Here is a 26506-nt window from a genome sequence, read left to right as displayed (position 1 = left end):
CAGTTAGCATACGGAAAATCAGGACAACTTGATAATCAGGACTCCGTATCCTTAATACACAGGTTTCACTCTAGAACAATGTTCTTTGTATGAGTGTCCTGCCCCAACTTCTGTGGTCACAATGCACTTGTATTAGTGTTCTAAAATGCTACTGTGAAAACATATAATTGCTCAGTCCTAGATCATTGATAAACACTTTAAAGTCCAATAATTCATGTATACAACATGCAGACATATATACATACATAATACGACTTTAAAAATAAATTATAATTTGTATTTATATCATGTGTATTAAAATGTCTTATAGATGTGTTCCTTGGGATGACTTTTAAACTTTTGTGGTTTATTCAGTAATACTAGTGGATGCCATTCATCAATCCATTCCTTGGGACGAGCCATCATCATCTCCCATTGGTTAACTTCACTCCCAATACTATCCATTCTATTACCAGCCTGTGGTTTGGGTCAAAGTCTAATACCACCTACAAATTCATTAGTGCTATGATGTGGTTCCCATACAGTGATCTCCAGTACTCTATCATATGATAACTCCACATCTGTGATTTTGTCAAACTGGAACTTGGCATTGTAAAGTGAGTTCTCATCACTATGAATAACTGTTGACTTGAACTTCTCGTATTTGCTCTTAGGCAGTAGAGTGCTGTAAAGAAAACAATACAGTAATGATAGCACAAGTACAGCACTGATGGGTAGCACTGATGGATCCCACATGGGACAAATACTTCCATTCCACATTCATAGTTACAGTTCTTTGAGTGTTGTGTGCATTTTTTTTGTACAAACTGTGTAAATCTTAAAATTGGCTCATTGATATGTAATGCAGTAGGACCTCGCTTATCCAAATCCCAATTATCCAAACCCTCAATTATCCAACAGTATAAGTGACTGCTCTCTATTAGAGTATTTCGTCATTAGGTGAATGTTCTATTAGAATATGTGTATGTTCTATTAGAGTAGTTGAGCACAACTCTGTATATTAATGAATGGGCTTTTCATTTATCTGAACAAATTCAGTTATCTGAACACTTCTATGATTGAACTGGCACACAGGTGTTTGGATAATGGAGGTCCTACTGTAGTTGTAGCATGGGTATGAGAGCCTTGCCTGTTATGTATGCCTGACTGCCTGAGAGCAGCAGCTCGAGAGTTGAGGGCATACATATCAGGCAAAAGCCCATAGCAGGCTAGTAGCCCACATCAATTATCCAAGCCAATACGAGTGCAACCACTGGATATATTATATTATGTACATGCGTGAAAGATTTGATTATGGGTCAGCTGCTGGTACTTTCAGGCTACTTTTGGCTATGATCAACAGACAAATCCTAGAGATATGGAGAATAAGGTTAAGTGAGTTTAATGCTTTAATCAGGCTAATACATTTATGGCATAATTATGGAGTTTACTAAAGGTCTACATGGGTAAGGTTGCTTGTAGAGTGGTTATTATGTGTAGAGTAATAATTTTGTGTAATCAGTAATGGGGTGTGGTCTGTATTCAAAAGTATGCAAAAATGCTTGCTGTAGCACTAGTTATTTGTTTAGTCACAACAATAACAAGTAGATTACAAAAAGGCCATACCTATAGAAGTAACACCTACTGTTTACATACAGAACAAAACATAAATAAATAAATAAATAGTAATAAAAAAAAACCCATCAAAAAACAGATAGCCTAATGTTTTTCAACTCATAGGATAGCGAGAATAACAAAAATGCTTTATGTCTGAGTGGTTTTCACACACACACACACACACACACACACACACACACACACACACACACACACACACACACACACACACACACACACACACACACACACACACACACACACACACACACACACACACACGCACACACACACACATGCACACGCACACAGGCACACGCACATGCCGCACACGCACACGCCGCACACGCACATGCACACACACATGCACACACATATAATAGCAATTAGCTCTGCTGTAAAATTGGGTGTACAGGCTTTCTCCCTGACCTCCTACACCTTGGACTGGGTATAACCCATCCCAAGCCAGATCCCCTGATTAATAGTACCTACCTAACTCCCTAAGTGTCACATCATTAACAGTTATATGAATTTTGTTTTTTATATCATACACTGTCTATAGCTAACAATACAGACGAAGAGCTACACGCATGCACTTTGCTAAAATCAGGTTCAAAAAAGTTCAATATACAAGTCACATACAAGCTACTAAGGATATGATGAAGGAATCAACTTTATTATAGACTAACTCTGTTACTATCACAACATAAGAAGCTGAACACACAATTATTACTAACCAGACTACAAATGATCCATTATCATAATGTGTCTTTAACCTGCTAGCCTGCCTGATCCAAACTTTGAGCTTCCCTGACTTGTTAGTGTCAGGTACAAATTGTAATATCACTCTCACTTCTCCAATGTGTACTAGTGTATCAACCTGTAGCAACAGTACAATAGTAATACAGATATATCTGTGCTGCACACTGATTAAATTAGTATATATCTCGCTGCAGAATATACTAGAATAAGTTTGGGAATAGCAGGTGGCCAAACAATTCCAGAGTAATAGAACAATTTACAAAAATAATTACTTAAAACTACTTGCAGCGTAATCTAAAATTCTCTAGCATAAATACCAATCAAGACTGTATTCACTTACCCTAATAAAGCATTCACCTAAATGTAATGTGACTGCTCTATTGTAGTACGTATCTCAAATTATTTGCTACACTTGTAGTTCCCATATAATGATATAGAACAACAACATACCAGTTGTCTGCCACTGTACACCACCATACTGGTGTTATCAGAATCAGATCCACCACTAGGAGGAGTCTTAATAACAGTCTTGAAGGAGTTTTGTTCTGTCACTTCCTGTTGTGATGTCACTCCTATGGGTTGTGGATCCATGCTGTGTCTCAGTGTGTGTAATTGTTCCACACATTGACCGGGGGTATTGACAACACTCATCCAATGTGATAACTCATTTTCTGAACTATCCATGTAACTTAACTGCTTTTTGTGATTGGGAGGTGGTCCTAACCTTAGACCACCAATGAAATCATAGTGTTTGGTGTTGTTTGTTGACTATTCCACACTGTCAACTCAATCACTCTATTTTTACAAAGGACTTCCAACTTAAGGTGGTCAAACACAAATTGTTCATTCCATTCTGGATCATTACTATCCTCGTGACCACAAGATCTCCCATCTGTTTTTTGTCATTGGTAATGTTGAACTGTAGTGACACCTTTAACTGTCCACAATCTGTTAACTGACTGGTATCATGGCTCTAAAAAGTAAAGCATCAAAGTTGGTATAGTGTGATTAGCATGGTTAGTGGATGGTGTGTATTTATGTGTACATCTGTGTGTGCCCCATCAGTGAGTATACACTTTCTTCAGTACAATCATGCAACTAGGGGATTAGTCAGACATATACTTTATAATAACATTATTTCACTTTAGCAATCTCTTAAGTATACACAAGGTTGTACAGTTCATTGGGTGAGGTTGAAATGGGGACAATTGTGTTAGTGGGCCACACAGAGAAGGAGCATGTTTGTTGTTGTCTGGACAACCACTTAAGCACAACTTGAGCACAACTGATAAAAGTACAACTGTACAATACAGACGGTTGCTAAGTGATACACAAAATGAAAGTGACTTAAGTGAGGTATGTGCATGAGTTCAATAATGACCTCTGTGATACTGAAAACATCAGTTGGCTTCTGTTTGTATGCATTGGGCACAAGATCTTGGGAATGTGTAATAATATATTCAATATAGTAATTCTTAATTTGGTCATACTGTAATGTTTAGAGCATTATCTCAAACTGTTTGGTTTTTTAAATCAAATATTAAGTCTATAAGTGTCTGATGTATTTTTAGTGGCAGAAGAAGCAACTATACTAACAATGTCACACAGCAACATTGATGCTTTATGGCAACTGGAGTACAAGAATTTGATCTTCCCACATGACTACAATATCTTCTACATGCTGTGATCACAATTATGCAATTATCATGATGTGTTTACATTGAGTCATAATGGCACCAGCCTAAATTCCATGTAAATGGCTTGAATCCCATACAATGTAATTAACACTTTGTTCCTGCATATATTTCTGAGAAAATCTTTCATGAGGAGAATTGAGCTCATTTATAAGATATGCTTACTCATGTTCACACATTTATTGAATTATCATGAATTGATGTCAGCATGTGTGTATAGCCATATTAGTGAGCATGTGTGGTCCTACAGTATACAGCATTGAAATTCTTCACGATAACTATGATCATGATTACACTATGTAACAATCATTCATTATCTGTCATATCACTAGGGAACCGTAGAGGCTAAAGTTTTCAAGTATAGCGAGTGAGAAACTTTAGCTAACAAAACATCAAAACTCATTTGAATACACAGAGAGACCAGGTGGTGATTTGATACTGAGACAACTTGCATTCTATAGAAATACCAAAGGAATCCTGGATATGGTATTCCCATTCAACCTATATGCATAGCACTCACTAGTTCTTTCAGTCCATACCACTTATCAGAAGGATTGGACCAGTCAACTTTGTCCAATGGTAGCATAACCTCTCCCACGAACATGTTGTGTCTCCAAAAGTCATTATGCCAAACCCCCACCTTGAGGGTGTGTTTGGACAGCTCCTGACGTTTGATTGGATACTGATAGCGTGACATCAAATAATATCTACTGGTAAACATCACCACATGTTCTACCTTAATAATTTCATTGAAGATGGGGTCAACTCCTTTCTTAACTGAAGTCTTCTTCTTAGTTGTCTTACTCCAATCAGGTAGTAGATAAGTTTTCACATAGCTATAGTAACATGGGATGTAAGAGCATTACACAAGAGGGTTTTACATGCATTAGTATACATAGACCACCATGGATTACACTCTTTATAGAAGAAACAAGACATCAAACATAATACTTCATGACAGTGGAAGATTGTTTTGTGGATGCTGTTTAGCACCAATAATAACATAGGTAGTAATGCATATTATATCATATAGGGTTACTGAAGGCTACAGTCTGTTGAGTCTTGTTAGAAGTTTATCAAATTATAAAGTGAATGTGTGCTATTATAATATCTGATGGTTCTGTTTAAACCACATGTTTTGTTTTCTATGCCCAAATTCTAAATACATGGGATAAGTGGAGATTAGTCATAATCCAGTGAACTATTGGGTGGTTGGTTTAAGATGCTAATGTCACTGGTACTAACTGTCAAACAGGATGGGCATCCATCAATATCCCAAATACATACTTCAAAAACTGGGTACAGATCTTTATTTGAGTGTTCTTCTCAACATGTTTCTGCCCACATGTATATGGGTTCAGTCATATAACTGCCCCCTTATTAACTGGTTTAGTAGCTGGACACCAGAAAGGAATTCCAGGTGGATTTGCTAATAGGCCTTTTCTCTTGATGGAGTCTCCCGTATTATGGTACGTAATTCTCATGAAAAATAACAACATAAGCACATTTATGCCATGGGGCAAAGTAGCAATACCAAAACTACTAACAATTATAATCATCCCTGTGCTGCATTTGCTGGACCAGAGCCTCCAAGTTTTGTGAGAGAGCAATATAAGCCCATTTTGTAAATAAGATTATTCATAAAAAGTTTCCATGTACTATAGTGTAGCTATGAATGTACTAGAGGAATTCTATTGTTAGAAGACAAAATGGAGGTTTGAATTTCAGAATTTTCCACAAGATCACCTCTGTATCAGTAACTAAGTAGCTAGTAATATTGGGAAGCATCAAGTAAGGGTACGCTCCAAGATACATCTAGAGTATATGTCTACATGTTTTGCCAACTGATGTAAATTTATCGTAAGACTGCCTATAACACTAGCTATCTGCAAAGAACAGGGGAGTATTTACACTTCACAAGTGTTTTCATTGCACTTCAGGTGATGATCTCCCCTGTTAAAGATAATGATTCATACTGGCTTATAAATCCCATACACAACTGCAATCACACCCAAGCGTTTTCGTTGATTGTGAGAACATGGCTTCCTTACACTGCAGATATTATCTACCTTCATGCATTACATAGTACAGTCTGCTTTCTCCATAACAAAGTGACTGCTGTAATAATATTAGATTATGAACCTGAATCTGACTGTTTATTAAAGTATAAATGACTGCTCTATTAGAGTATTTTAATTTATATCCTTGGAGTGTTTCAGACAAGATATTTGCATTATGCTGCAATTAACTTTGTACCAATTACTCATAGAAGGCATCCAATTATTCAAGAATATTTTCTAATTATTTTTACTATACCAAAATTTTAATATTCTCAAAATTATTCTAACATTGCCTCATCAATCCATCTTCATGTTGTTAATTTCTGCTTTACACCCTTGCTTGTGAAATAGCAACCACTGAAAACTATGAAAAGGCACAAAAATCACAAGGTATAAGTATTTTTATACAGTATGCTTAGATGGTTTATGAATAGCTGTACTTGTGATGTGAATTTGCATGTGCACTACAAGCCAATAGTGAATTACAGCTACTCAGAGACTTCAAACCTCAACTTAGATAACTATAAAGTGAAATTAGATGGCGGGTTTTGACTATATTATATAGTGGGTTAATTGTTTCTAGTGATACACATACATTCATTTATGCCCTGCAACATGCTTTACGTTATTATAGGTAAAGATGTCTAATATGGGTCATGACTTATGTGGCAAGAATGATTTACTGTCCTCTAATGTATACTTATTGGTAGCTAATTATATATTTAACTGTTTTGGCACACAGCAAGCCTGTTTTAAAGACTTCCAAACACTGTGTCTGTCACTGGAGGTTTATTCACCAGACATCTGGAGCCTATACATATGACAACAGTCATAGGACTGCTGTCCAGGACCACTTTAGAATGGGGAAATGTAAAGGTTCACATACTGTCAGAGTACAACTATTACACAATGTTGACACAAACATGAGTCGTGAACAAATAGAGAATGGTTAATATATAAGAAATGTACATATAATGTCACTTTCTCCACAATCCCATAGTCACTATTGTAGAATGACTGTGGGTTTGGATTTCATCTTGGATACTTGACTCATTACACCATCAGTTACATATACATAGATATGGATCATAATCCCTTTCTATACAAATGATATATATATAGCTCTTTAGGATATTTAGTTACCTTCTCATTTACTTTTAAAACATTAAATTCTTGTACAACTAATCTATCGATCAATCTCTACCGTGCCAATCTATCAGTCCTCCTGATTGTCTGAAATGACCTCACTTACAAATTGCAGCTAACAGTCAGCATGTACACACAAGTCCGTAATGAACTTCTACTAGTGTTCTAAAATGCTCAGTGAAAACAATATCTAAACCAAAACAGCCAAGCTTTAAAAGCCAGGGTGAAAAATAATGTGAAACCCATGATCAATTGTGACGGTCAAGAAATGGTTGTGTATTAACATCATTTAGCCATTTCTTGGCTGCCACCTTTGATTCACATATTTTTTCACCTGGGTGCCACACCACGGCTTGGCTGTTTGGGTTTAATTAGATATCACTTCTTGTGTAATAGCATACACCGGAGGCCAGCTTTAAGCTTCCATATTTATATATGTTTTTTTATAAAGATGTGCATTTGACTAAATGTGTGATTTTAAAACTTTTTTGTATGTACATATACATACATAATTTATTGTTTTTCAACTCTCTACAGGGTGACTTGTAATGTAGCTGAACTCTTTACAGGGGGCTTATTTGTGGCTAAACTTGGTACATAGTGACTTGATCGTAGCTGAACTCTCTACATGGTGACTTGATTGTAGCTGAACTCTCTACATGGTGACTTGATTATATATACATAACTGATCTCTCTACAGGGTGACTTGTTTGTTGATTGTAGCTGATCTCTCAATGAGGTGATCCATGACTTGTAATTTGACATGGTGAATTTTTGTAGCTGAACTGTCTACATGGTGACATGTTATGGCTGAACTCTCTATAGCATGGCCTGAGCTCTCTAGGTTAACTTGTCATGTATTTGAACTCTCTACAGGGTGGTTTGTTTAAAGCTGAACTCTCTACATGGTAATGTAGTTGAACTCTCTACAAGGTGACATTTTGTAGCTGAACTCTCTACAGGACGACATGTTTATAGCTTAACTCTCTACAGGATGGCTTGCTACTTACTGAATGTTTTTCTAACGGGGTGACTGCACTATTGGAGTATCTCAATTGAGCATATGTGGTTTTCGCAAGTATAAAACTCAGTGATTATAATTATTAAAGGTGGACCGATACCGATTCCAGTATCGGTATCGATGCCGATACCAGTGGTATCAGTAATACTTATTATTATTTGTTTACTGTACAGAAACCTCCATATGGAGTATATATAGTACAACAGATTAAATTAAGAATAAATTGTAGTGGTTGTACTTAGCTATAATTAATACATTGTTTAAATGTGCTTAAGGTAGGTGATTCCACAGTACTACTAGATAGGTTATTCCATAATTTAATTGTAGAGGGGTAATAAGAGTAAAGGTAAGAATCAATTCTGGAGTGTGGCTGCAAAAATCGTTGATCGTGACCTCGTGTTTGGCTTGCTGTTGGGTTCCATTATCGATGTGAACTTGTCTATGCACCATTTTATACATCATAACTAACTTCAAATAGCTACCACAGTAGACACTCACCATTTTTATTTAACCACCTCTAAGCTAAGTTTCCAGTAGCTAATAACTTAGTTGAGCTAATCAGTAACTTAGTTGAGCTAACAAAGTAGCGAAACAAAGCCTTTGTTACTCTTTTCCAAGTATTGCTGTAATTGCTCCGTGTGTATTCTAATATATTAGAACACGTGAATCCTTTGTAATTAAACGGTAGTGCAGTTGTTCCTCAAGAAATAAATTTATGACTACTTGGCTTGCTATTTCATGAAAAGGTTTGGTTGAAAAGCTGTAACAAACATTGTACAATTATCGTCCGCCCACGCAATTAATTGCCTTATCAATAAGCTTACAAGAAAACTACCTCGAATCAAGAAATTAGTAATCTACCAAGATATTTATCATGTTTAGCTGTTATACAATGAATATTTTAAACTTGATTGAACTGATCATGAGATCAATCAATTATTGTGATATTTTAATAGCTAGCTATGTATCACAACAATGAAATTTCTATAATAAACTTGTCTAGGCTACAATGTATAGTATCGGTATCGGTATCGACAAATAATTTCAGTACAAATACTCTTATCAGAAATATCGGTAAAAAGTGGTATCGGTCCATCTCTAGTCTATATACAGCAAATATATTAGGAGATCATGGAGCTACATATGTGTGAACATCACATTTCTTTCTTTCTATATATCAATATGTGCACAGTGTGGCGGGCGTGCCAGTTTCTTGGGTCACATTACATACCGTGTATCTTGGTATTCAAATAAAAATATATTATAATTGTTCAGTCCTAAATAACACCTTACAAATTTACTAAAACACTTTTTAATCTGTTTCTGTAGCACAATGTGACAACATGCAGACATATACACATACATAAGTACAATTTAGAAAATAAATTATGGCAGAGTAATGTTGTATTTATATCTTGTACGCATATAAAAAGTATTTTATAAATTTTAAACTTTTTGCGGTTTATTCAATAATCGTAGTGGATGCCATTCATCAATCCATTCTTTGGGACGAGTCATCATCATCTCCCATTGGCTAACTTCACTCCCAACACTATCCATCCACTTATTCTTATTACCAGCATGTGGTTTGGGTCCAAGTCTAATGCCACCTACAAATTCATTAGTGTTATGATGTGGTTCCCATACAGAGATCTCCAGCACTCTATCATATGATAACTCCACTTCCGTCACTTTGTCAAACTGGAACTTGGCATTGTAAAGTGAGTTCTCATCATTATGAATAACTAATGGTGACTTTAACTTCTGGTGTTTTCCCTTAGGCAGTAGAGTGCTGTAAAGAGAACAATACATAATATGATTGTACATGCACATGGTGATGCAGGATATAGCTAGCTACTTTTAAGGGGAATATTTTGTGTGTTTACTTTGTGAAATCCTTTCCAGGTACTCATGCAATGATGGATCCCACATATACATGGGGAAAATATTTCCTTTTCCACTTCAATAGCTATAGTTCTTTGAGTGGTGGCATACGTGCATGTGTGGTACTGTACAAATTGCAAACTGTGTCTATCTTAAAAATTGGCACATTAAAAATATATTATATACCGATCACTGACTACATTTTAATATTGTAACTGTAATTGAGTGTACAGCTTTTCTCCCTGATCACTTATACCTGGGTATAGCCCTTCCCTGGCCGATATGTCCCCTGATTATAATATATACAAGTCACAACATAATGAAAGAATGAATACTTCAATTCTAGTTATAGACTACTATCATAACATGGGAGCAAACAATTATTACTAACCAGACTACAAATGATCCATTATCATAATGTGTCTTTAACCTGCTAGCCTGCCTGATCCAAACTTTGAGCTTCCCTGACTTGTCAGCTATTTCAGGTACAAATTGTAACATCACTCTCAATTCTCCAGTGTGTACTGGTGTATCAACCTGTAACAACAGTACAATATATAGTACATAATACAAACACCACTAACGATGCGTTGGTAGGTGTGTATCAGTTATACAGGCGTACATGGTGTAATTGAACATGAACTGATTGTTGTGTGATCTATTAGAATATTATACCATTAAACGTTTACTTTATGACCTGACATTTTATGAAGCCATTTCAAATTGCATGGCAGGAGTAATCCAACTAATGCTACCAGTGGGCTTCCTAGAAGCTAACCCTTAGAATTCCTCTCAAACTACATGAGACTGCAGTAGCTGGTTTTTGGGGGCCACCTATCTTGGGTATTGTATTGGCCTGGTAAGGACCTCAGGAAACAGTGGTACACAAGTGGATGGCCTTGAACAACTGGGTGAACCTTTTCTATGTTGATTCTACTGCTTTCCAGCCATTAAGGAGCCTGTAATTAGTCATCTCTATCCACTTAAGTCCATCTGTTGCTCACCCAACCACATTCCACTCCAGCATGAGCCGTAAACACTCATAATGTTAATAAACTCCTCAAAATTTCTATCTTATTTGTTAGTAAACTGTACAGGCAGCTACTGTCACAGGAAATGATCTGAAGGGTAGCAATTCCATATGTGTATATGCTCTACCCTTGGAAAATTATAATAATAACCTGAAATCTAAAAGCTTTTTTTTTTAATTTCACAACCTCTGATACGCAATTCAAGAAAATCCAGTACACAAGTCTAACTTTGATGTATCAAACTTGTCAGTAGTCAAAGTTTTGGTGGTATGATTGCTGCACATTTGTAGCATGCATACTCTGGTACATTTGTTTTGATTAGTGCCTAGGCAGGTACTACAGTTGTGATTTGCTGCACATGTAGTAATGATATATTATATAGAATGACAACTTACCAGTTGTCTGCTGCTGTACACCACCATACTGGTGTTATCAGAATCAGATCCACCACTAGGAGGAGTCTTAATAACAGTCTTGAAGGAGTTTTGTTCTGTCACTTCCTGTTGTGATGTCACTCCCATGGGTAGTGGATCCATGCTGCATCTCAGTATGTGTAATTGTTCCACACATTGACCGGGGGTGTTGACAACACTCATCCAATGTGATAACTCATTTCCTGAACTATCCATGTAACTTAACTGCTTTTTGTGATTGGGAGGTGGTCCCAACCTTAGACCACCAATGAAATCATAGTGTTTGGTGTTTGTTGAATTCCACACTGTCAACTCAATCACTCTACTTTTACGAAGGTCTTCCAACTTTAGGTGATCAAACACAAATTGTTCATTCCATTCTGGATCATTACTATCCTTCAACACTTTGGTCTTGAACTTCTTTTTGTAGTCTGGTAGAAGATGACTACAGCAGGAAGATAAGGAATATTAATCATGAATTGTATTACTCATTACTCTAGTCATAAACTACTCACAATAATAGTCAGTAAACTACTCACCATTTCACTACAGGGTTACAGGTCAATTCAGTTTGCAGTAGATTATGACCACCAATAATAGTGACCACAAGATCTCCCATCTGTTTTTTGTAATTGGTAATGTTGAACTGTAGTGACACCTTTAACTCTCCACAATCTGTTAACTGACTGGTATCATGGCTCTAAAAAGTAAAGCATCAAAGTTGGTATAGTGTGATTGGTTAGTGCATGATGTGTATTTATGTGTACATCTGTGTGTACCCCATCAGTGAGTATACTAGCTAAACACTTTGTCATCATGCAGGCAGACTAAGACTATTATATGGCCTGCGAGTTTGAAACACAATACGCTTGTTTATTACCAACATTGTACTCAAAACTCTTACAATTAAGTTTCTCAATGAAGAAGTCACATTCACACGATTCCTCAAGGTGTTTTCCTTAGTTAAAGCTCTGAAATCGTCATCATCCAATTCAAATGAAGCTTTCTCTACACATTTTTGAGGAAACATAAGATTAATAGTTTCTCCTCCATCATGGTTGCTACTGTGGTATACCAGGATTGGTTTAGGTTGATTAGAAGTGTTCTTCTCTTGATCATCATCATCACTGGTCTTACTATAATCCTCAGAACTACTACTTGAGTCCTCATTGTCTGCAGTAATCTCAGTAACACCCTGGAACAATGTATTTATGTGCACAAGATGAAAATTTTATGATGCTAAATGTGAATCACATACATGTGGTCTGAAGCTCCCATTTATCTCAGGTCACTGAAATTCTTAAACTATATATAAGTGGAACCTTAAACACACTATCTCAAGCTCCTAGTTTAGCTATATCTCTAGCTCTCATTTGTGCTCTAACTCCCAGCACATTCAGTGTGTGACAACTAAAACAAGAGAATCGGGATATATGTTTAACCATACTCAGACTACATGCATAGTAGCTTTCCTATTACTCATGGCCACATATGACAAAACTGCAAACTTACATGATCATTATCATCATTATCATCATCTAGGGTGTCAACTAGATTCATAGTAGCTAAGAAACATTGTGTAATGATTTTTATGCTGGGTTTTTCTTTGAATGTCAACTTCTTGGGTGATTGTGAATGTGTACGTGTTACAGGTTGCATTTGTCGTTGCTGTTGTTGTTCTGCTCCTTCTTTTCGACTATGTTGACAATTTTGTTGACAAGTCTCTTGTTTATTACTGTTGGAAAAACCTACAAAGTTTGCAGCATCACCATTGTCTTTTCTTCCTTCTTCACTTTCCTCACAAGTTTCTAATTGTTGAAACATTTCTGGGTTCTGGTAGTCCTGACCTGTATCTTCTTTTAGTAGTAGGATGTTTTGTTGTTTGCAGTGAAATTGTTGTTCCATTTCACCATCTCTTGTATTGAAGGACACACACAACACACTAAGTGGATCAAGGGAAACATCCAACATCTTCTCATTGATGTGCAACTCCCTATAAATGACGTATAGTTATACACAATAACACAATATAATTTTATTGCATAGTATAGAGTATAGAACATTATGTAGCTTTCTATTACGGCGTACATAAAAATTATATGAATTATAGTACCTATATATAATTATGGTGAAACTACACATCAAAGGCCACACTTTGTTTGAGCCCAGCTTTACACCTGAGGGGTACATGTGCATGCAGCGCTGCACAAGTCTGTTTGAAATACTTTCCATAAAGAGTTTTCGCACTAAATAGCCCAATACCACAATACAAATATGTTGACCTACCATAACAGAAACAGGGACAGTAAATTCACCACAGTGAAACAATCATTATTGGCAGACATTCTAATATGCTATAGTAGCGGAATAATGAAATACACACTCCACCTGTATGCAAATGCCATATGCCACATGTTTCAGTTTAATGCTGTATGCATGTGCACCCTGTGATGTCACTCGAAACCATTTTATAGGATCAAAAAATAGACTAGCTACTACATATGAGTCTATAGAATTAATAAATAAACCAACTCAGTCAATCCATTGGTGTATGGTGTCTTAGTATGATTCTTCAGTCATTGCAGGGACTTAGCAGGAGACCAGCAATACTTATACACTGACTGAAGCAAAATTTAGGAACATATAGTTGTAGACAGAAAAATATATAGCTAAGCAGCAGTGTTGGGAGTAATTACATAATATTATCACTTTTGTGGTAACCAAGTAATATAACAAAATACACTATAAAAACAGGTATTATAACTCAAGTTACTTTACTTACAAATGTAACGCGTTATCTAGTTACTGTAACGAGTCTAATATTATGTAATGTTATTACTACAAGTAACGAAGTTACTAACCTCATTAGTAATTCACTGAGTAACGCCTAGCCACAATGAAGTAATGAAGCCTACTGAATGAAACTTATTCACCAGCTTCTTACTTATAACCAAGATTTGTACATTGCCCAACAACGTAATCATGTTACATGATAAGGTGGTAGTTTCACACGTGACAGCTTAAGGCTGTGGACACAAAGTAATATAATATGTAATGTACCACTCTGCATGGGCAGTTCAAAGGCACCGCCAGTGCCATAATTTGTATATTGCACTGCTGCAGACCGCAGCGAGTGCATTATAACACACTGGTTGCGGTTTTGTAGACCACAACGAGTGCATTATAAGTTATAATGCACCGACCGCAGTGCAATATACAGATATTGCACTGGCTGCGGTTTTGTGCAGCATAGCACAAGTGCCGGTGGCGAAGACCACTACGACACCTCACCTAATAGGTGGAAAGACACTTCACAGATCACTCGAATTCTTTTATAGCCTGACATGTAAAGGTCGATTGTGGGCCATAACGTCACCAATATGTATAATGTTTTCAAGCAGCCAATGGCGATTGAAAAAGCCAATGCGGGTGGCCACAACTCTAGTCTACATATATAAACGTACTTATACACCTTACTAGTCTGGTGCCATCTTAGCCCAGATTAAACTGTAGTCCACTTTGACAATGACTCAATAAAACAAATATATTCTAAATAATACTAACCTTTATGTTCGATTGTGGGAACCAGTTTTGTCATGCCACCAGATTCGAGTTTAGCCAGTGTAAATAGTAAGAATTAGACTAGTATTGTTTAGTAGTTAGGTTTTGTTTATTTAAACCGTCTATTTAGCTGCTTTTTTTCGCTCGAGAGAATCACTATGGTGATTAGTCTGGTGCTTAGTCTATATGGCACGCTGGCATGCTGAGCACTACATGATGAGAGTCGAACAGCAAATGTAGGTTAGTGATATAACCCATAGCGTACTAGCTTTCAATATCTCAGGTGGCTGCAGTACTGCAGGGGGAACGTCATCGCAACGTCCGGCTTGGTTACCCACAATCGATGTTAGAAACCTGGCCTTTATAAGTGTTACAGCTGTCTTGTGAGACTCTCCCCACCTATTAGGTGAGTGGTACATAACAGTTATACAACGTGCACTCGTGCTCTGCCTGTATAAACGCACTTACCTTTGGGCCTAACGGCCCTCAGGCTCGTGCATTTATATCAGGCAGAGCACTCGTGGCCGTTGTATAACTATATAATATACCACTTTGACACCTCAGATCAAAGAAAACCGGTTATACATCATATATTGCCCTGACCACAGGGCGATATCTAGATATTGCCCTGTGGTTAGGGCGATATCATGATATAGCCCTGACCACAACTGCCTTTGATATTGAGGCAGCTACAAAGCATCAGTTCCCTTTGATTATTTATATAGAGCTGCAAGTTTTGCATAGTGGATTTGAGTTTAACATGTTGGTTTAGTTAGGGGCATTGTTGTGAAGCAAAAAGAATTGAGTGAGTCAGCATTGCATAGTTCAGCTACTAAGCATCACTAAATAATCATTTTTGCAATGTGGGAATTGTTTTTCTACAGAGTACATTTCAACTGCATGAAAAGATGTCTCAAATATTCCAGGCCCAACCTATATATCTAAGTGTTTATTTTAGCACCTTAGGTTACTTTATTCATCCACAAAGTGGTTATTTGGTTTAAAATAGTATCACTACAACCAGTGAAACCCACAATCATTTCTTTTTGTGCCCAAAATTTAAACCCACAATCGATGCTTACAAACCTCTGTATAAAAGTAATGTGGTGAATGCAGTTTTGTCTTCTTTCGCCTATTAGGTGAACATACCAGAGTGGTATATATTACTTATACCATGGCCACTCGGGACTTGCCTGATATATATGCCTGCGCCCTCAGGCCTGGGCATATATATCAGGCAAATCCCTTGTGGCCATGGTATAACTATTAAATATATTATTATAGTTACTTTATTTTTGGGTAACATGTAACTGTAACTAAATAGTTCAGTTGCAAGTAATATGTAACTAGTTACTTTCAAAATGTAACTAGTTACTTTTAAAAAGTAACTGTCCCATCACTGCTAAGCAGTAAACACCTCAGTAAACATTAGTAATATGCACATGTAAACAAAAGTTTAGCTACTTATCCTGAAGATGGTAAATAACAAAATACAATGAATGTCAATAGCTTAACACATTTTGTTTAGTTTCTATAACTAAATCTTATGTGACTGATCTATACTTGAGCCTCCACCAAAAAGAAAAATGGGTTTCAAGTTATAATTCTACCCTAGCACAGGCTGAGACCATAGTTATTACATTACACAGCATGCAGGGCACAGGGAGAGTGGAGCAGGCCAAAGTATGCCGGAGGGAGCCAATTATGGCAACGTAGCTTACGTGTACATATATTATTACAAGGTAGTGCGAGTTTGAAGCCATCAACAGATGGGATTTGGGGCATGCCCCAGATATTTTAGAGCCTGCAAGAGCAACTTCAATTAGCCAATCATTTGTTTGAACTTCCTCCTAACATGTGTTCCTCAGTCAAGTAGGCTCAGGAGAAGGGTGCATCCAATTGGCTTTCTTGTCTTCTATTGAAGTCACATAATTTTGTTCTTCATAAAACTGCTTTTTGTGATGCAATTGTGCTTCACTATCATTGGCTACCATCTGCCTTCCCTACTTCCTGTACCTGTGGTCACTCTTTTACCATAGAACATGCTCTGTCTTGTCCAAAGGGCAGGTTTTCTTCTTTGAGACATAATGAAGTGCGCAATCTAACTGCCAACTTACTTTCTGAGGTGTGTAACACTGTTGTCATTGAACCCCACCTTCAGCCTCTTTCTGGTGTACAAAACAACTAACCATGATGATAACGCAAGGCATTATCATCACGGTTGCAGCTAATGGTTTATCATGATAACGCATTGCAGCTAATGGTTTTTGGGAAGGATGATTTGAGAGGTCATACTTTGATGTCAGAATTTTTAACGCTAGTGCACCCCCTACATTCTGCATACTGACATCATGATAAGGAAAAGAGATGTGAACACCAACATCGGGTTCAAGAAGTAGATAATTCCTCATTTACTTCTTTAATTTCACCACTACGGTGGAATGGGTGATGCTGCCACTCAGTTTTATAAGAGATTAGCCAACCTTTTGAGTACTAAGCACAGTCTTTCTTATGGAGTAGTGATGGGATGGTTGAGATGTAAATTAAACTTCTTCTTGTTGAGATCTGCAATCATGTGCATTCGTGGTGCCAGGTCCAGTTTGCGCTGTCCTGTTGCTGAGGCACCGATTGCTGTGCAGGTCACTGAGGTTTGTATTTAAGTTCACTTGTATTTGTTTATTATGTATAATGTACTGTTTTCATTTAAATATTTTACTTAAAAAAAGATATTTTAGAGCTCTAAGATATCAGATTTCTACATCTAAGCCAGGTATGTATAGCTTCATGTCACTGTTCCATTGGAGTAGTTGAACGCTCTATTAGAGTAACTCGATCGATTTTGCGTAACTTATAGAGAGGCTTTGAGATCGGTGGCACGATAGTATTACACTTGTGCAAATTCAGCTTATATTGGCTATAGTTACTGCACATGTGTGACATAGTCGTGTATCAAGCATGCAACCTCAAAACTAGTCTCGCGTAGCCAGACCCACTCTTCGCGCGGAGCTTATCGATTGATAATTATAAGCGCCTAGCTGGGTATAGTTCGAATAGCAAAGTTGTTCTGACACCCTGAGCTTTTTCAGGGTGATAATGAAACACCTGGTTAACTTTCATCACACCACGTCATATTGTGGACTTGTCAACAGAGAAAGGAATTTGTTAATAACCCGCAAAATGACGTGGCGTGATGAAAGTTAACCAGGTGTTTCATTATCACCCTGAAAAAGCTCAGAGTGTCAGAACAACTTTGCTATTCGAACTATACCAGACCCTCTCGTAGCTAGGCGCTTATAATTATCAATCGATAAGCGCCGCACGAAGAGTGAGTCTGGCTACGCGAGACTACCTCAAAACCTCTGTACTGTATGCAAACATTGCTCCCCTTCCCCGTTTCCATTCTCTATACTGTATGTAGCCTAGTGCCAGGGCGCATGCCACATTGACTTACATTCGGACGTTGCAAAGTTTACAAATCCACTGATTCTGATTGTCCGAGCGATGGATCTGGTCACGTTTGCATATCCATTGGGAGCAGGTTGGGCACATCTTCCCGGAGTCGAATATCCGGCCAAACAAGACACCACAGCAAGCGCAGATTGTCCTAGCGTGACTTCTCCTGCACTTCAGCGTGAGGCTTGCGATAATATCATCACGTAGTTTCCTACAGACAGAATATACATGATGTATCTACTAGCTACAAGGTAATCCAACCATAGATAATACACGTAATAAAGGATTGGCAACGCGCATAGCAACTATTAGACAATCCTCGTTACGGTCGCGTGACTTATTATGTAACTTATGCGCGTCTATTGTCATAGATACGGCAACCCGACATGAATGCTCCGCTTTATCGTTCCCAGTGCTGTTATTTCGCTATCCAGTAATAGAGAGAAACTACTCATGTAACCAGTACCGATCGTAGTGAGCTATCAACCAGCGGATTTTGGGCGCGGCAGCAACTTGGTGAGTCGTGGAGTCTTACCGTTTCACATGAGCATCGAATTCTATCAAGGATTCGATGCGCTCCTGGTAGCCAGCTACAGTAGGTCATAATAAGGATGGACTATGTAAACCAGGATTTAAGCCGATTGTATGCTCGTTTAGGGCTTCAGCAGCAAATACCTTATGTATCCAGTGGCAATGTTTTTTTTTAATGGAGAGCTCGAGGTGGATATTGTATGTATATTGGGAATTTGCTTCCCCAGTAAACGCCAGGTACCCATTGATGTTGCTGTGACAGCTCACCAGGTCCCCAACTGTATACAGCTGGAGCAATGTGAACAAAGTTTCTTGCTCAAGGAAACACTAAATTTGCAAAACCAGGAACCAAACCTGGAACCTTTCAATTACCAGGCTAGTACTCTAGCCACTTGGCTATGCTGCCTCACTGTCCTTGTCCCAACTTAGTGGTTGTTGTGGAACTTTGGGTTCTGCGACCTCTCCCTGTGAGATCTATATAGTCCCAGGAGGATTCTGCACAAGACTATAGTGCCTGAGTGGTGCACAGGCATCCCAGTGTTGGTTTTTTGGGCGGCAATAGGTACAGCTGCCGGCTTAGGCTGTGTGTATGTGTGTGGTGGAGGACAAGAGTTCACTGAACACTCCATTCTGTTTTTGTCGTGTTGTTCACATGTGTGTCGTATTGCATGGGTGACTAGGGTCACCAATGCCAGGAGTCAGTCACTCAGAAAATCCTCGAAATTCAGCTATCTTAATAATGCATGTGCTGTTGACAACTGTTACTGTGTGCTATGACCATGTAAAGTGAACAACTAAATAGTGCAGTAAGCAAATTTCAATGGTGAGGTTTCCTTTTATATCTGGGGCTAATTGTTTGTAGGAAACCATACCAAGGGGGCCATATTTACATGAAAGATCTCGCAATGACTGTTGTTTTAGGTATGTGGAAAGTATCTGAAAAAAGTAATCGTTTGACAAATTTCTGAACTTTGATCAACAAAATTTCAATGAGTGACAGACCTCTCAACCAACATCTCTAAATTGTGTAATGTTTAGGGATTTCAAGTGTTTGTTAGAATTTCAATAATATAAATCTTTATCTAGGTTTTACTTGGATTTCACACTTCTATTATTGCACAAAATGGAGTAGCTGACAGCCTCAATGGAGATGCAGGTGTGCTTTGCACAGATCAATTAATGGAACATCCATCAGTCATTTATCTAGCTAACTCCAAGCCATCCTGGACCTGGAAGCCTCACTGATTTTGTGTGATTCCAGAGTTCAGAATTTAAGATTTCTTTATGAGATTGTGTGAGAATCCCATGTCATTTATGACTCTGAGGGTTGTGATGTTGCTGCTGTTTTATCTGATATGAATACTACTACTAGTGCTTGAATTCAATGAATATAACACAGTCATAATTACCTTGACTGCTATACACTGGGATGTGGGACCTACTGGAAAATGCTCTACAGGTGTACAGTGGAATCTCCGTTATCCAAACCTGTATGACAAAATTGAATACTCCATTAGAGTAGCGAGTGTTCTATTAGAGAAGTTATTTTTCATACTTTGCAATTGACTAACATTGTGTAAAGAGATTTTGTACAAACTTCAGTTATCAGGTATCTGAGCTGCAGGTGGTGCCTAGGAGTTCAGATAACTAGTATAATATGTGTCCATTGTTTATATCAGTTATTATAACAAAATGAACTAGCTATAGACTTAGTTTCCAGCACTTGAAGGGAATGTCTATTTTTGTGGACGTCACTTGATATCCAGTGGATGGTGTTTGCTGTGAGCTGCTACATTTATAGATATGCTCATCATTCCCTGTCTAAGCTTGAAGTTCACGATACACTACTCTTTACCACCAACAGCTCCTTCATGTTGATAACATGCTCTGTTCCACTACACCTTTTATATCCCATTTTCACATACTTTGATGGCTAATGCCACATCTGAATTTGAGCTCATGCATATTTGCATAACACCACCATAACATTGAGCTCTCTTGTGCTGAATAGTAACTTGATGCTTCTCCTCATGGTACCACGACAAAACTCCAAAACCCAGCACAATGAAACAGCTTCAAACCATAGTTTGGGTAAGTGGTACGCCTACACAAAACAAAGCATGACACTCCACTAATGGTTACGATTAATTCTTTATATATTGTTCGGAAAAAAGCACTTTAGTGTCCTTGTTAAAACTCCAAAACTGTGAAAAGCCATGAAGCAGTGAGCCTTATCTTGCGCTGGGTTAAAACTGACAGTGCGTTTCACTATTTTATTACATCAGATACTCACCTTAGTAGTTGCACGTTCGTTTGAACTAAGCTTTACGTCTTTACTCAGTAGTACCCTGCTACGGTACAAGGAATGAAGCAGCCTAGTGCGTTTAGCAACGGGTGAGAGGGCGCGTTAACTGGATGACGAACCGTAACGAGGATTGTACGTGACGTCACTACAGGTTTAATAGGCGCGTTGCCAATCCTTTATTACGTGTATTATCTATGATCCAACATACTGGATACGCCTTTCTTCTTCCTTCTGAAGCTTGAGATCTTCTTCGATCACGGAAAGGATTGCTTCTTCCTCCTTTTCAGAGAGGAACGACAACTGGACTATCTGAGACATGAGTGATCATATGAGCTCCACGTTGTAACGAATTATCTTACCCTTTACATAAACTGGCTACGCGTCCCTTATATATAGTATAGACTTATATCTTAGTGACGCTTTTGGGGTTTCAGTTCCGGCATTTGAACACTTCCGTTAGCGTAATTTTATGACGTAAAGATATCGCTCTAGCGAACGGCGCGGACGGAAGACAAACGGAACTGAACTGAATCAACAGTATGCACTTTCACACTTACAGTATGCACTTACAGTATGCTTCCGTACCATCACAATGTATAAAATAATTAACAAATTAATTGACATTAATCCACCTGAAGGATGCTTAGGCCACTCCAAATAAATTCTCTGTTTCCCGTCCTGGACTCAAGCATATTTGCATGCGGGCGGGGGTAATTTCCATTATTCATTATAAGATTGGCAGCTTTTCAAGCCATTATTTGCCTTGCCCAATCATAAAAAGCTGCATAAAAGTATGCTTAAGCTTGTTCCTTCCTTTTGAGGTTGCAAAAATAACACAAACGTGAAGTTTGTGCAGACTTGATAGCACTGCTGACACGTGAGCTGACGTGGTTTCAAATGAGCCTGTCAGTATGCAACAATAACCGGAAAGTAATGGAAGAATACGGAATAATGGAATATAATAAAGCTGACAGTAACTAGAATTTATTTGGAGTGGCCTTACAGCTAACTATAACAATATTACCAGGGGTCATCCACTCCGATTCACAGTTGCAAACCAATGCAGACTCTTATAAATATTCATTTTATCCTCATGCTATTAGACTCTGGAACAGCTTGCCAACTAATGCAGTAACATCAACTAGCCTTGAAACTTTTAAAAGTAAATTGAACATGTAACTACCTTAATTATTTAACTACTCTTCCTTTTGTACAATTATACTCAATTTTGAGTTTTTACAGACTCTAGATAGAGCCAGGGCCGCCCAGAGAAATTAAGGGGCCCAGGGCAAAGAGTTAAAGTGGGGCCCCAGAGGCAAGGAGGTTTCCATTCTGAATCACAACTTCACCCAAGTTCATGTTGTAAGTTGAAGACCAAAAAAAAAAAAAAAAAGGTCATGACTTGCTAACAGTGACAATAGGTATCCCTCACCAGCCATATCTCCTTATCTATAACCTTGTTACACTGCTCTATTAGAGTATTTATATCTGACTGCTCTATTAGAGTATATCGATCTTTCAAACAGGTATTCAAGGGGGCCTCCTGGGGCCCCTTTCAGGCTGGGGCCCGAGGCAAAATGCCCCAATCCCCCCCGTGGACGGCCCTGGTCTAGAGAGATCAGCTAGAAGTAAGTCACCTTGTAGAGAGTTCAGCTACAAAGAAACTGACCATCCCGTATAGAGTTCAGCTATATACAAACAAATCCCCTGCATAGAGTTCAGCTGCAAATAAATTACCCTCAGCTACAAACAAATTACCCTGTATTTATTTATTTATTTATTTTTATTATTATTATCAATTTACCACAAGGGAAGGAACAGTACAAAAGGCAAGCCTGTACAAGGTACTGTCATAATACAAAACACGTACAACCACTAAACAAAACACGGTACACACAAAATAACACTTACAAAACAAAACAAATCAACAACAATTATAATTACATCTACAAAACAACAACAAATAAATTACATTTAAAAATTACAACAGAAATGTCTGTAAATAGCGTGGCGAGAAACAGAATGGCTCTCAATTCCCAGAATACTGATTGGTACTTTGGTGATTGGCTCTCAATTCCCAGAATACTGATTGGTCAATTCCCAGAATACTGATTGGTACTGTAGAGAGATCAGCTAGAGGAAGTAATTTGTAGAGAGATCAGCTAGAAACAAGTCACCTGATAGGGACAAAGAAACCATCCTGTAGAGAGTTCAGCTACAAACAAATCAACGTGTAGAGAGATCAGCTAGAGGAAGTCACCTTGTAGAGAGATCAGTTATAAACAAGTCACCTTGTAGAGAGTTCAGTGACAAAGAAACCATCCTGTAGATAGTTCAGCTAGAAACAAGTCACCTTGTAGAGAGTTCAGTGACAAAGAAACCATCCTGTAGATAGTTCAGCTACAAACAAATCACCCTGCATAGAGTTCAGCTGCAAATAAATCACCCGTAGAGAGTTCAGCTACAAACAAATCAACCTGTAGAGTGTTCAGCTAGATAAAAGTCACACTACAGAGAGATCAGGTAACCCTACAGAGAGATCAGGTCACCCTATAGAGAGATCAGCTAGAAGAAGTCACCTTGCAGAGAGTTCAGCTATATACAAGTAACCCACTCTGTAGAGAGTTCAGCTAGAAACAAGTTACCCTGTAGAGAGATCTGTCATCAACTAGAAACAAATCACCCTGTAGAGAGTTCAGCTACAAACAAATCGACCTGTAGAGAGTTCAACTACATTTCATGATCAAGTCCCTTAGTAGAGAGATCATGCTGCGCACAAGTTATCCAGTAGGGAATATTATACATGTAATAAATATATGTATATAATTTGTATAATTACTGATAAAACCAAAAACAGTTGGAGTATTAAAAACCCAATGGCGGATCCAGGATGGGGTATTTGGGGCAAATCCACCCCCTCCCCTCACCTTGTGGTGGAGCCAGCCATACTTCTGATTAAAATAGCTAGCTACTAAACTTTATGTCAGTCCAAGATCAGTTTGTAAACTCATGAAAATATGCACATTTTAATAGCATTTATTACAAATCCACTTGAAACCAAAGCGAACCAAAGCCAAAATAGCTCTGAAATTATCACTTAGTGCGTGCTAAGTGCTACTAAAATAATTATCGTGTTGCTGTTGTTTAATACATTCAGAGCCTTTAAACAGCTTTTAACACTTCACAACCACCTGAAAAGATCAAAATGGCAAAATCAACAGTGAGACACTACTAAGAGGTGATTATATGCTGCTTCAAAAATGCAGCAACTAACAAGAGAATCTGGCTCTCCCCAACCATCTACAACTTGGCCTGTATGTGCCCCTCCCCTTTCCAACTCCTGGATCCGCCCCTCACATCTGTTTTGTCTTTTATTCTTCCTGTGGTAAAGAAAAAGGATAGGTTAAAAAATCCCCAAAGCCTATGGCCGGCTTTGGGGTATACAAATACAAAAAGAAGTGATATCTAATCAAAAACAGCCAAGCTGTAAAAAAAGATGCAACACAAATTCACCTGAATTGTCGCTATTAAAATTTTTTACCATTAACCTACCATCACAGCCATTTCTTGGTCGCCACCTTGGATTTCACATCTTTTTTCACCATGGCCTTTTTAGGGGCCGCACCTTTTTTTACAGCTTGGCTGTTTTTGATTAGATTCTATTAACAGCAGCATTTTGGTTGGCACCAATTATTTTAGGGGAAACCTACTAAACAGTATTAGGTACAAAAGTAGACAAAAGCAACTGCAAACAAGAATTTTGTAGTCTAGTAGAAAACTTTACAATAAAAAAAAGATGAAACAAGATCTGATGTGCAAATTTAATCCCTACTTTAGCCATGGTGGTTTAGTGAGTCAGGAATATATACATTTATATTGGCTAAAATACTAGTAAGAAATTAAATTCACATTTTTGGTATGATCCACATTCTATTGTGATGCATGGTCCCTAAATTTCTCTTCCGATTGTTCTCTACATAATTTATGAGGATTACGTATATACATATATACTTGCAAACAACACTTGGATTTGAAATAAGATAGCCAGGCTGTAGGGCCAAGTGTCCTACAGACCTTCAGCACTTGTGCTGTCAAGCCTTAATATAATTAATAAAAGAAAACAAGCAACTCAAGTGCCAGCCTATAATATGTAATACCATATCTATGTACCATAGATATCTATGATAATACTGAGGCCATTGAGATAATGGTGATTGATGGGTTGCGTATACGTAATAGAAAAGTTCAAGTGTCATAGAAGCCAAGCAGGAAGTGCATAGCTATGCATAAACAGGATGGTGTTGCTAAGAGCTATAGCTATAGAACATAATAACACTATAAACAATAATAGTATTTACGTATTAGCTAATAGTTGATTAGAATCTGATACATGCACTTAGCTGGCTTGTAATTGAAGTGCACCACTCAGTGACTAATTGTTTTGCAACTAGTCCGTGTCTACGTGTGTGTGTGTGTGTGTGTGTGTGTGTGTGTGTGTGTGTGTGTGTGTGTGTGTGTGTGTGTGTGTGTGTGTGTGTGTGTGTGTGTGTGTGTGTGTGTGTGTGTGTGTGTGTGTGTGTGTGTGTGTGTGTGTGTGTGTGTGTGTGTGTGTGTGTGTGTGTGTGTGTGTGTGTGTGTGTGTGTGTGTGTGTGTGTGTGTGTGGAGGGGGGTAGAAAAATGCATGACACTCATACATGTTCTATATATAATCTCACAACTCACAAGCTGAAATGCATTTTCTTTTCTATTCATGCATGGCTGGCTATACACACTACATAGCTACTCTGTATTATTTTTAATTTGCAACTTTTTCAATGATGTAGCTGATTTGAAGGCCACACCCTAGTTTACAGCTTGGCTGTTTTTTGCATAGATAAAAATAATAGTACTCACATTATAACTAGCTCAAATACCATTTTCAACTAGCCAAACCTTACATTACCTAGTATTTTGGCCACAACTAACAATTTTTAGTCCCTGGTACCACTTGCAGTTGAGTCTCACTGGCTGTGATATAGAAGAGAACGTTTCCATCAATAATGAGACCA

At 37.9% G+C, this 26506-nt stretch overlaps 2 protein-coding genes across 2 annotated transcripts; both read right to left on the bottom strand.

The window, feature by feature from the left end:
* Window positions 1-292: 292 nt before the first annotated feature.
* On the bottom strand, window positions 293-5008 carry LOC136251835 (synaptotagmin-like protein 2). Its single transcript, XM_066044241.1, has 7 exons — window positions 5004-5008; window positions 4789-4888; window positions 4573-4734; window positions 3224-3331; window positions 2809-3126; window positions 2334-2476; window positions 293-664 (listed from the first exon to the last, which is right to left on the bottom strand). Exons 1-7 carry the CDS (start codon window positions 5006-5008, stop codon window positions 469-471), a joined length of 1032 nt encoding a protein of 343 aa, XP_065900313.1. The 3' UTR covers window positions 293-468.
* A 4494-nt stretch (window positions 5009-9502) lies between these two features.
* Window positions 9503-21806, bottom strand: LOC136249175 (synaptotagmin-like protein 4). Its single transcript, XM_066041124.1, has 8 exons — window positions 21666-21806; window positions 18620-18832; window positions 13120-13600; window positions 12512-12802; window positions 12147-12307; window positions 11590-12052; window positions 10555-10700; window positions 9503-10071 (listed from the first exon to the last, which is right to left on the bottom strand). The coding sequence occupies exons 1-8, from the start codon at window positions 21773-21775 to the stop codon at window positions 9726-9728; spliced, it is 2211 nt and encodes a 736-aa protein (XP_065897196.1). The 5' UTR covers window positions 21776-21806; the 3' UTR covers window positions 9503-9725.
* Window positions 21807-26506: the final 4700 nt, after the last annotated feature.

The sequence above is a fragment of the Dysidea avara genome, chromosome 3 (assembly GCF_963678975.1).
Source record: "Dysidea avara chromosome 3, odDysAvar1.4, whole genome shotgun sequence".
NCBI classification, from domain to species: domain Eukaryota; kingdom Metazoa; phylum Porifera; class Demospongiae; order Dictyoceratida; family Dysideidae; genus Dysidea; species Dysidea avara.
Note: the sequence above shows the minus strand (reverse complement) of the source record. Positions and strands in the feature narration are given on the sequence as shown.

Excerpts from the sequence above, each read along its gene's own strand:
- LOC136251835 (XM_066044241.1), bottom strand. Across the intron at positions 3,332-4,572 it reads GGTATGGACTGAAAGAACTA|AGCCATGATACCAGTCAGTT; the intron begins GTGAGTGCTATG and ends TTTACTTTTTAG. Across the intron at positions 665-2,333 it reads AATGGATCATTTGTAGTCTG|CACTCTACTGCCTAAGAGCA; the intron begins GTTAGTAATAAT and ends TTTTCTTTACAG.
- LOC136249175 (XM_066041124.1), bottom strand. The coding sequence starts at position 21,775 with ATGTCTCAGATAGTCCAGTTGTCGTTCCTCTCTGAAAAGGAGGAAGAA. Across the intron at positions 12,053-12,146 it reads TGTAACCCTGTAGTGAAATG|TCATCTTCTACCAGACTACA; the intron begins GTGAGTAGTTTA and ends TTCCTGCTGTAG. Across the intron at positions 10,701-11,589 it reads TGTACAGCAGCAGACAACTG|GTTGATACACCAGTACACAC; the intron begins GTAAGTTGTCAT and ends CTGTTGTTACAG.